Source organism: Aplidium turbinatum, chromosome 14 (assembly GCF_918807975.1).
Source record: "Aplidium turbinatum chromosome 14, kaAplTurb1.1, whole genome shotgun sequence".
Classification (NCBI taxonomy): domain Eukaryota; kingdom Metazoa; phylum Chordata; class Ascidiacea; order Aplousobranchia; family Polyclinidae; genus Aplidium; species Aplidium turbinatum.
This window is the reverse complement of record NC_137485.1, coordinates 21,068,422-21,081,042: the sequence shown is the minus strand read 5'-3', so window position 1 is coordinate 21,081,042 and position 12,621 is coordinate 21,068,422. Positions and strand designations below refer to the sequence as shown.

General features: G+C 35.9%; 1 protein-coding gene across 4 annotated transcripts in view; it reads right to left on the bottom strand.

Annotated features, from left to right (window-relative positions):
* The window catches only part of LOC145783244 (CREB-binding protein-like), a 77,961-nt gene extending 65,879 nt beyond the window's left edge, over positions 1-12,082 (bottom strand). For 3 of the 4 annotated variants that reach the window (XM_082595057.1, XM_082595061.1, XM_082595060.1), the window contains exons 1-5: positions 10,523-12,082; positions 9,492-9,536; positions 5,844-6,601; positions 3,494-3,784; positions 1,754-1,861 (exon numbers count right to left, since the gene is read on the bottom strand). In XM_082595057.1, coding sequence (XP_082451183.1) covers positions 1,754-1,861; positions 3,494-3,784; positions 5,844-6,601; positions 9,492-9,534 — 1,200 coding nt within the window. In that variant the 5' untranslated portion in view covers positions 9,535-9,536; positions 10,523-12,082. The remainder of the gene's footprint in view (positions 1-1,753; positions 1,862-3,493; positions 3,785-5,843; positions 6,602-9,491; positions 9,537-10,522) is intronic. The other variant, XM_082595058.1, reaches the window with a different exon arrangement.
* Between the last annotated feature and the right edge of the window lie 539 nt (positions 12,083-12,621).

Genomic DNA, 12,621 nt, shown 5'->3' with positions numbered 1-12,621 from the left:
TCTTGGGGTCATTTCACAATACTTTAACAATGTTCTCCTTTTGTTTCTTTTTTCTAGCTTTTGTATTTCTGCTTTATCAATACTACCAATAATCATTTGCCTGACATTTCTTTGATCTATCAGAAATTCCTTTTCGACATTAGGCAATTTACACCCTTTTTCACACTTGCAGTTATACAAGTTAGCACACTTGCAAGCCGAAACGTCAAATAGATGGTCAGTTTCTCCTTGAACTTGCAAAGTTTTTCTTTGCAACTATCTTTGTCTTTATCTCGCTTATAGTTCTTCAGAATAAGCCTGTATTCCTTGTAGATTGAGTCCATCATTTGCTCCATCCTAAGATACGTCACAATAGGGATTGATGCCTTGTGCCACAATTCTGCTACCTTGTTTAGTACTACTCCTGATATTTCTTTATGTGGGCGGTTCGTCCTCAATTCATTCTTCATTCTCTGCTGAGTGAAATTGTAGAATTTTATTATATCTTGATACGTCGGAAGCATATTCTCTGTCACCTCAGCTGATGCACCAAGGATAACACAGAATGCATTTTATACTGCCATATTATCTCTGAAGTGATAAAAAAAAAGTTGATTATTGTACTGTATAAATAATATATGCATTTAATATTATGCAATATAAAAATAGTATTTATATATGCATTTCGTCTAAAATGAAGGGAGAACTACAGTCATGTCCAACTGTCCATATTAATAGACTCAAGCAGGAAAAAGCTATATAACTATAAAAAAATGAAAGAAATAGCAGAAATGGAAAAAATGCAAAAAAAACATAATTTGGCAGCCATATTGGATTTAGTGACGTCATAATTTGCTCACGCTGTCATCATATGTATTTCTAGTGTTTTATGACATGAACGAGGAAAGCTTGTTGAAATATGATGAAAATTGGGCAAGTCTTGGCAAAGTTTCTGGGCAGCCGATTGTAGCATCGAATAGACAGCGATAGACACGTGTTTCGCCCATGAGGCTGGGCTCATCAGTATCGCACCGTATTCTTGCCACTTGGGTAATGCCACTTGCCACTTGATTATCCAAGTGGCAAGAATACGGTGCGATACTGATGAGCCCAGCCTCATGGGCGAAACACATGTCTATCGCTGTCTATTCGATGCTACAATCGGCTGCCCAGAAACTTATCGTTTATTGGAGACCGTCTTAATGGCTAGCGTGGAAGCTACACCGTTATGGTTAGCGAAGCGTTACTGCTGCTCGCTGTACTAGCGAGTGATCAGCCTTGTGCTGATGGCCGGGAAGAACACCCCTTCTTCATATTGGCAAAGTTATGGTGAATTTACTGTATTTTCAAGCAAAGTTGGCGGCCATCTTTGATTTGTGGATTGAGCTTCTTCAAAGCATTATTTTTTTTATTTTCTTTTTTTACAAATGTGTTTTTCATGAACAAAAGCAACTTTTTAGGGGGCTATGTTTTTGAATTTCGCAAAAAAGTTATTTTCACTCCACCCTACTCTGCATATATACATAAATCTGTAGACAGTGGAACACCGTCTTTGCTATAATATGTATACCGGTATGGTATATTACGCAGTTATATTGTATATTATATGTGAATACCTTCTGATGATTCCACAAAGGGTGTTTGTTACTTTCATGATAGTGATTTCATTTACTTGGTGGCTCTCCTTAGCATTGATCAGTCTTTTGTGGTAATAATACCATTTATGGTATATGACATGTAGATGTAATACACAGATGAATTAAGTGTTGCTTACTTGCATATTACTGTTCTGCATTGGACGTTGTTGAATTAAAATTTGGTTGTTTGAATTTGGTTGTGCTTGAGGCATGCCTATGTTGGTCACACTGGGTTGTCCCGAAATCTGCAACAGCAATGTATAAGACACAGATGACAGGCAATTTACTTTGATTAATTAACATTACTCAAAAAAAACAACCTCATTTAAAATAACTTCAAAACTTGTTTTTCAAGTCAATGGCGTGTCAAGCCATAATCTGTGCCAGAACCAATGTGTTCAAGCAACTCCTTGTTAGTGAAAACTACTTTGTGTAACTCAAAGTAACTCAGGTCTAGATTTACCTTTACTTCTAGAGGGGATTTGACTGTTATTTCACTAAATCTGTTCACTAATTGTTGAGAATAAGGACTCAAGTCAAAAACAAGGATATTTCTTAGGAATAAGAACAATTTTTTTTTTTACGACATTGCTCTTAAAAAAAAAATCTTAGAAATAAGGATGGTATGGCTATCCTGCATATAATTATAATTGAAGTCATTGTAAACAAAATTAGAACACAACAAATCCAGATCATACAACTGAATTCAGGGTCACTAACATGTAGGCCTCTACAATACATGCAGGTCGCAATGTGTACCAGGTACGTGCCCACGCTGTGATGTCAGGTAATTAAGTGCTTTTGTTTAAACAACAACATACGACTTATATAGGTTGTTATGGTTTGTATTAAACAATAAATAACACACATGTCTATTTGTAAGCTGAAACAAGTTCAAAAGTAGCCTAAAAGTTGAAAGTTAATACAAATTATTAAAGTCAAAGACAAAATTGTTAGCTAGAAATCATACATACACATTTTGTATAATTTTGTTTAAAATGAAATTGAAACCAACCACAATACAACCCATGAATGATGATATCGTCAAAGGAAAGTCGACCCTGGATGCACTTTTTCGATGAGTACCACGGTTCTTTACAACATTTTGCTTTGGTTGTGGATAGTGTTAGTTTTTAGTTCATGTTACTTTATCTTACACAAATGCAACACAGAGAAACATGAGTACAAGCTGTATATACTAGATCAGTGTTTCTCAACCTTTTTCGGCCCAAAGCTCCCTTTCTAAACTGGCGAAATTTTACCGCCCCCAAACAAAAACGATTATTTTCGAAAAGCAAATATACATTTGCGAGCATGAAAACAGTATAGGTAGTAGTGGTTACGTCATAATGAAACTCACCAGATTTTGTGATATACTGAAAAATTACTGAATTAAAATTTTAAATAGATAGCGTTTGTAAACAAAATGGTTGGTCAATCAAATACGACGATGGTGTACGATAAGAGAAATTCTTTGGCTATTGTGCGAGCATGTAATGTAGATTATCCAAACAATGATGTGACGAAATCGTTACGCTGGTCGGTAGATAGGTTAAACCAGAATGCCCCCTAATAATCAAAACGCCCCTTTAAGCCGAGGTAATCATACCGCCCACCTTAAACCGAGGTAATCATACCGCCCACCTTAAGCCGAGGTAATCATACTGCCCTTCCTGCAAAACCAAAACGCCTCCCCCCCGGGGCGGTACCGCCCCCGTTGAGAACCACTGTACTAGATGGAAGAACGGCAGCAAAACAGAGACGTAAAAACATGCAAAAGTAAGTGAAATTTGTTCTCCCCACTTAATCGGACCAGTTTGGCTTGGTCTTGATGTGCTTCAATTTAAGTGATGTTGACTCAATAACAAAATACTAACCATATTGTTTTGATTAGACGGCGTGGCCACTATCTGTTGCATTCCACCAAATTGCTGGGAAGGCATTGATTTGTTCTGAGCATAGACCATCTGCCTCTGCTGCTGCTGCGACTGCTCAAATCGGTTTGCATTGTTATCCATCATTCCTTGGAGCTGCACTGACTGACCCTGAGATCTTATCATCACATTGTTGTTGTTAAACACGTTGAAGTGTCCGTTGCTTGCTGCATTATCATTGTTCAATGGAACCTGCATGCGTATGTTCCCTTGACGAGAAAACGCCATAGATACCTACAAAAGAAAATAACAAAGTGATTAACTAAAATGACAAATGATGACAATCATTGATTGGTGTACTGAATTTAATAACACCTCGCACTTTGTATGCCTGAATTGCAAAAGATTAAACTCTTTACCATGACTCACTCAGCCGGAAAAGCATAAATGGCTGTGTAGATATACTGGTAAAACCAAAATATTCTTAAAATATAGCAGTTCTATGATTTTGTTTTGAGTCCGAGGTGTTTTGAGGAGGTAATAAATTCAAATTAAGTGTTACATTTTTACCCTAGCCTACTCATTTTCGTGGGATAACAAGAACTTGTTTTGAAATTTAAGTCATAGTTTTTTTCCACCAATGCATTAGATTGAGTAATGGACGTAACTCGAGGTCTGTCTTGGGATGGGAAAATAGAAATATGGTGATTGATTGTTACAAACTGATAAATGCTGAATGCAACACAATTTTTGCAACTGTCATTATTTTTTCTGATAACACTTCAAAAATCTGACATAATACTGTAGAAGAAATCTTATCTCACATTAGAATGTAGCAATCAATTCAATAAGATGTTAAACTAGGTAAGGTATATACTCAACTTTCTTATTGAATAGTACCAACCATAACGATCTATAAACACAGGCCTTGACAAGGTGCGAACTGGAGGCCTGATTGAAGGCCGATGTAATTTTGATTTTGAATTCTAAGCTAACGTTACTGTGCTTTATATTTCCTTTAAAATGATAGTTTTGAGAATCCAATTTGCCAAAGTGTGATCACTGATTCTCAAATCACTGCAAAACTCCTAATTTTACATTAAAAAAATGACAACTTTTTCTCAATTACCTGCGTTGCCAGACGCTTTTTAGATTTTTAACACAACTGTTAAAATCTAGTCCGTTATTTGAATGGTAACAATAAAACAAAAGTAACTCAAAACCGCACAAAATATACCGGTACCGTTAAACAGTACAACTTTGCCCAGGCTGACAACATCGCCCAAAATTTGTGGGGTCTGCTACTATTCGGCTAGTCCGATTCAGCTTGTCCGATTCCGCTAGTTTCCTATTCGGCTACAGTCCGATTCAGCTAGTTCCCTATTCGGCTACAGTTTTGAATTGTATTTTGTATTTTATTCCACAATATCGTTTCTTTTGCATTCCGACAAAGAATTTAAATAAATTGAAATGAAATTTAGCGCAAAATGTTTAAACTATTAAATTGAAATGTTTGCTCACATAAATCGACATGTATCCTACGTCATCGTCTGTATACAAACTTAGATTCTTCTGTTTATTTAGAGAATTTTGTATTTTATTCCACAATATCATTTCTTTTGCATTCTTGCATGTTATCCAGTGTTTACCTTTGAGTGCCTTCCTAGACGGCAAAATCCGTCGTTTTTACATTGATTCAACGCAGACGTTGAATCAATGTAAAAATGACGAATTTTGTTGTCTGGGTTCGTTCAAACTAAGTGTTTACATCAAAACAACATTTTTCATGATTAACAATAGAGGTTAGTGACTAATGAGATAGTCTCAGCGAAAACGTGTCAACAAAAAAAAGACAGTTGCCAAATAGCGTTTGACATAAAAGATGAAGTTAAAACCTAAGTGGCAATTTAGAATAAACCTGGGTTTCGGCGTTACATGACCTGGATTTCCTTTGGTTACTTCCTTCGTTAGACTCTCAGTTGAAGTTACTTTATCATGGCAGAAAATACTGTAGCCGAATAGGGAAGTAGCCGAATCGGACCGTAGCCAAATAGAGAACTAGTCGAATAGTAGCAGACCCTACAAACCTACACATCAATACTGTGAACTCCGCTAGAGTTTGTGGGTACAACATATACATATGCACAGTTACACACTTTATTTTAATGCATGCAAATTACCATTACATAAAAGCAAAATGCTGGTTGTTTTTCTAACTCAACTTTTTTTCTTGTATCTACACTGGAGCCATACAACTTAACTAACTAGTAACCACTTTAAAGTACGAGTATAATGCATTGATAAATGAATTTCATAATCTTATTGTATCAAAGAAAATCAATGTATTTGTTACCTTTGATCCACTAGCATTCGGATTTGGGATTCTGGTGATATTTCCTTGCATGTTGCCAACATTGGCGAGACTTGAGGACATTCTTTGTACAACATTCATGCTGGACATTACTTGCATTTGGGAACGGACAGGTCCGTTTGAAATTCCTTGTGATTGTTGAACTAGATTTGGTAAAGATTGATTGCTGTTGTTGGCTAAATTAGTTTGCTGGGAAGTTACTAAGTTTCTGTTAAAGGTACCAGTTCCAGGCAAGCAAGTATGAACCAATGGTGAACTTGCAGCAGACAAAGCCAGTGAAGATTGAACACGGGGGGATGGGGTTGTGCGCATACTGCCAGGACGTGACATTGCTGCAGCCGAATTCACAGGTGATTTGATGTTGTTGATGATGTTTCCTGAATTTGGACTCTGCAATGGCATTGAAGCAGGGCTTGGCTGAGATATCTGCCTGGGAGGATGAGGGCTATTAGTGCCCGCATTTCCAGGTGAAGGTGTGCTTCCAGCATATTTAGGAGAATTGCGGCCAGATTGCAAAAGTTGAGTGAGCTGTTTGTTGTGAGGAATAGGTGGCTGTGATGTTATTGGAGCAGGAGCAGGCATGATCGAGTTACTACCACTACCACTGCTTGGTGGAGCATGCTGTGACTGCACATTACTACTGGACGTTTTCCCCGCAGTTGGTCCATTTACGATTCCCGTTTGCAATGCTGAACCATCAAGCAATTCTTCAGGAAGTTCATTTTCCAAATTAAAGATATCTGTTTCAAAATAACAAAATGTTACATTCATAAGTATGTTAGGTTGTCCTAATGTCCGTCCAATTGTGACCATTTCAGCATTCAGCCAGAGTTGCTTTTTTTGTTAATTACACAACAAACAAGAGCAATAGCAGTGGTGGGAAGTTGCATTTTTCCTTTGTTCCGAGAAACGCAACCTTGATGATATCATGAACAGCGTAGCTTCTGATTGGGTGATGGTTCGTGGTTCAATGGGATATCAGTATGTTAAAATGCCTACCGCCCTTAGGTTGCACATTACTTGTCGAATAGGTTTTGTACGACTACACAAATGACTTGGTTTACATTTTACATCTTATTATGATAGCCTATTTGGAGAGTTTGCACAAACCCTTCATTAATTTTTCAGAAACCCCAATTATGATGTAATGTTTCTTCCCTTATACCCCAGTCCTCAATCACGATGGCCTTTCATTACTAAAATCTACTATCATGACAAAAGATTGAGTTGGGATTGGATTCTTGAATCTTCAAGTGCCAAGGACTTCCAAATCCGTCCATTGTCACTCATAATGACGTAATATTGCCCCTTTGGCACCTAATGTTGCCCATTTGAAGTTCCCATTGCTGCTCTATAAATTTCCAAAGTTGGTTAGTTTTGTGGCGTATTTTGGAATTTACTTATTGTAAGCGCCAAACTTGAACACAACTAATTTTGAATTTTGGGAATTTTTTAGTTTTATACTAATTTGTCACTGTGTCAGTCGCGGTGGTGCCACGGCTTGTGTTTTAGCACAAGATCTTGTGGTTTTACTTTTGATCTTGTGGCCTTGTGCTTTAAGTTTCACCTTATTTGTATAAAATTATTAAAAAAAGCTTTGAATTGGTATAATATGCCAATTCAAAGCTTTTTTGAAAAGTTTTATGCAAATAAGGTAAAACTTAGCATTTGATATAATTACTTGCAAATTCCAAAATTGCTTCTTTTTTTAACACCAAAGTATCGGCCAAAATACCGGTATCGGCCTAAAAAAGGGATATCGATATCGGTACATCTCTAAGCAAAACATTTTGTTTTCGGTTATTTTTACGTGATAAAACCCATTTTTGTCCACAAAAACCCCATGCGGACTGGATTTTATTAAAAAACTTGGGTTTTTTACAGCCCTGACTGACTATTGACTATAGTTACCGTATTTTATATACCATAAAGTGCATCCGATTATAAGGCACATTGTCAATAAATTGCTTGGATTAGTTTTTTGTTCATACATAAGGCACACCGGCTTATAAGGCGCATGATCAATTTATGAAGAAAAAAAAGGATTTAAATTGCGCCTTATGGTTCATAAGTAATACGGTAATTGGCATGGAGTATTAAGTAAGCATTTCTTAAGCCTCGTAAAAGTTTGGGAAAATTAAAAATATTGAAATGCCGTGCCGGCATGCCACCTTTAAATACTATTTATTTTACTCAAAACTTTTTGTACAATGTTTTTTTGTCAAAAATAATCACTTGAGATGGTATCTCGACAGACTTTTGAAAGTGATTTTTTTGCATCACCCTAATATTTTAACACATGCGATTATTTAAATAGAACTTGTTCAGTATGTAAGTGTGTTCAACCAAGAAATAGAAAGAGCAAGTGTTAGATGTGTGGGAGAAAGCCTACTACCATTACGAAAAATGAAAACCTATAAATATTATGAACATCGGTCTCAGTCTGTTGGTTACTTGAAAAGGACTAACATGAGTATGGCCGCAAAGTTTGCATTTTTTAAGTTTATTTTCATGATATTATAATATAATAATTATATTATAATGTTACATACCGTCTGGTTGTTATGTTTTATTTGTCTATAAAATTGAGCATATATAATTAATTATACAATCAAGAAAACATGAAAGATGCTTCCAGGCCTCAAAATTCGTTTTTGTTGACGACGGACATTCGGACAATTGTGTCCGATCTGAGCAACTATCTTGGCGGACAAATTAAGGCTCACGGCGGACACACGAGTTTTAGCATTGATCGTCATGCTTAATCACTTTATTTTGATAATTCTCCGCTATTTGAGAACTATAGCTACGGTTGAGAAGGCTTTTCAAATTTCAGCAAAGTCACTCTGCAAGGCTTTCATCAGACCAACGACGTACGCTTGAAGAATCAAAGCACCGTGTAGCTGCTTAATACGCCACACAACTGATTACTTTCCATCGAACGAGGTCCTGTGGCTTCTTGCGTCGCAATGCTCTGGGCACGAATCAAAAAACTTCTACACTACACTAACTATACTATTTTTTGCTGTGCAAAGTTTCACAGGAATTTTCTTTAGGTTTATTTTTGCGTGTCATGTGAGCGAAAGTGAATTTTCCCTGGGCCTTTTCTATCTTACTGTAATACCAAAACTTAACAAATTTTGCTGCATCTTGCTGTAATAGCCTACTCGTATAATCTAATTTTGTAACCAACCTTGCCTTATCAATATTACTCAGAGATCAAAGCCAGACATTGTGACGTAAAACTTGCACTAAGTTGCGCATGATTAGTGTAAAAGTACTGGTACCCCCATCGATTCATAGCGAAAAATTCACCTTTGTTACGCCGATTCAGTGTCATCAATCGTTGAAGCAAGGTAAAAATCAAAAGTTTTCCTGCTTAAATGGAAACTAAGGGATACAGTATTCACATTTTCTAGATGCGCGAGAAATTATATTTTCGCAACAATTGTTCGTGCTAAGCAATGACGATTTGTATCGCTAGTTTCTGTGTTATTTCTCGGCGGACAAATATGACCGATCTAGATGGAACTTCCCGCGGACATCACATGCTGTGACGGCGAACATGTCTGCCGTGAATTTCGAGGCCTGTGCTTCAAACAACAAATGCAAGCTTTGACCAACATTTACCTGATTTCTTTTGTCTTTTCGATGGTGGTGATCCATCTGCCATTGCTAAAACAACAAAAAAATTGAAAACTGTTCAGTGTTCACTGTTCACACAGTTAAATCAGAGACTATTTAAAACTAAGTAATTTCTACTTAGGATACTTTTCCTTGTGCCAATATTTTTCATTTGTCAAAAATTAATATTTCCATCATGCAAATAGTCTTATTGGCTTCTTCGCAGATTTGCATATTAAAAACCTGCATATCAGAGTGTCGAAAAAGTGAAGTAACAAATACCAACACATGTAAACTGTTAGTATATATACAAAGAAATATAGCTACCCAACACAATTCTTGCCATTAAAGACTACAAAAATGAAACATCTCTAGGTGCAGTTTTTAAAAGTTTGATAATTGCATATAGAGTAGAACAATATGTATCAAATAGATATGCACCAGCCCCTGCTCAGTGCTTATGGGTAACAACACTACGATTGTTGTACCGGTAGCTCTTCTTTCCAGACATAATTGAACTAAAACAAGAACTTTGGAATTATGGTACTGCTATTTTGCATTCATCAAATGCTGGCATTTGCACAACAATCTAACCTCTTAGTGTTATTTATTAAATAAGAATCGATTTCGCTATAGTAATAGCATCTTCAGCTAGCACATGTAAAAACGAAAATTTGAAAATACGTAAAACGAACAAATAAAGCAAACTCCGATATTATCAACATGCATAAAATTCTATTCTAAATAGATGGTTACATAAAATTAAAATCAAAACCTGCAAGCCTAAATTTTAAACTGGTGTTCTGCCACGATTTTCAACACTATACTGGTACAAAATTCAAGAACACATGAACATTATCATCCATCAAGTAATCCAAATTATGATATAAATATATTAATTTGTCTATTTGACATACATCAATTGTACAATATATAATTATACATATGCTATTTTACAACTAACATTAATGTATAATAAAGAAGTTCAATAAAAATCAATAAATCTGGCCGAAGCCGTCAAATTAATCATACGGTACCTCACAAAATACTTTTAGCTTAAAGCAACCCAAAATCGGAATCCACAGAAGGTAATAGACATTTGATGATGGTAATCAAGCATGATAAACTTTTAACATTACATTTGTTTATATACACTGAAAACCACAATAAAATTTGTACAACCTAAAAATACAAGTTTTTCAGCATTATGTACAAGTACCGTATAGTCATTCCCCTAACCGCAAATTTTTGGTAAAATAACCCGAAACACGAATTTCAAAATAAACAGGCTAATATTTGTTCAAACTCAAAAACTGAAATGGCACAGGCAAGAAGATTGCTATCCCTATTTCTGCACTAAAAATTAGACCAAAACCGCTTTTCAGATTTCAGCAAATGTTTGACCTAGTCCCAAAACCCTGTCCCTAATAAAATTGAAAACTTTCTGACCGTCTGCACTAACTTTGCTGTTAAATCTCTTCTGGTGAACCTAGAATGACCATTGAAACATCAATAAAATCGAAAAAGAATACTTTACCACCATGCAGCAAATAAAAGTTCAAAACAGCAACCGCTAGATGGCGATAGTTGATGTCATGTTTCGAGCAATTTCGCTACTGCGTAAGAGCGGCCATGCTTTTACTATACCCGTTTTGATCGGGTCATGAAAAAGGTAAGGAAGTGTAATGAAGAGTAGCCTTTGCCTAGGATGCAGATTGCAGATATAATTCAGATATATGCATTAGAGAATGTAGAAGCTTATTTAAACATGTAATTATACAGGCTAGTGTGGGGGTGTCCAGAGCCGGAGGCAAATTTACAAATGTCCATCAATCAATGGTTTATTTGTCAATAACAGGAACATAGTACATGTTTGAAATATGCAAAATGTCCCGGATCATTTAAATCCGGACATCTCCATTTTCCCAGCATGTGACGTATATAATATTTGTTGCATCCATGCTGCCTCTTAACTTTTTCGGAACCACCGAGGTCGAGACGTTTAATCTAAATAACCAGACATTTTTCACAAAAATCTTTTGTATTTACGCCGTAATAACATCTCATATGAACGACGTAGATGCACAATCTTGACATGAAATGAAAGCATACATTTTTAGCTACCCGAAGATGCAAAGCTTTGCCATAAAATTAAAAACATTCAATGTACAATTAGCAACTTTCCAAACTAAAAAAATTAAAAATTGGCAGAAAAGTATACTTCAAAATAATCTTTGCTACCCAAGCATGATGCAATAATATGAAAATATATATACTTTAATACAATGCGAAAACAATTCTGCAATCTGCATATGAGAAAAATTTTACTTCGTTTCTGCGCGCAATGCTTTAGGAGATACAGCAGAATGAATATGGACAAATTTGGAAAATTTTAAGCAAAAAAGTTTAGGTAATTTACAGTCTTTTTGATCAAAAAATTTTGCATTGTTTTGCCTGAAACACCTTTTTACCTTGGACGTATGGATACGACCTTGGTCATCATGGCAAAAATTCCAAGACGTGTATATACGTCCGTGGCTGCGAAAGAGTTAAAGGCAACAAATGGCAATGCACTAACTATGCTGCCATAGTACGTCTCGAATAAAGATTCAATCAATCAATTGATGAGTAATGTCATCACTGCTATTGTGTTCTCAAGTCTTTAAAATGTTTGGATTGATATTTTTTCAATAAAAAATTAAGAATTAGGAAAATTGCGGATCCGCGGTAATTTATACATATTTTCCTATAGATCAACATCGTTTTCGGGATCCATTACGCCAAGGTTTGTTTTTTTTTTTCGGATGAAACTATGTGAAAATAATCAGTAGGTATGTAGGAGCTAACCATGTCAAATGGAAGCAAATTTATTTCAAAATAAAGTGCAATTGAAAGATTTGTTGTATCGACGAATTTCCCCAATTGCGCATTTACGCATTAAGGATTTTTCCCCTTCCACGAAAATCCTGCTCCCAATTCACGATCTTCTTCCGTATTTCCGAAGTCGATGGAGTTTTCGCCTGAAATAAATTGTTTTGTAAGGTAGACGCAAGTAGCTAGAAGTGGATTACCACCAAAAAAAATATCTTCAGAATTAAAGAGTGGGTGATGAAAAATATTTCGTGTTTTAGAAAAA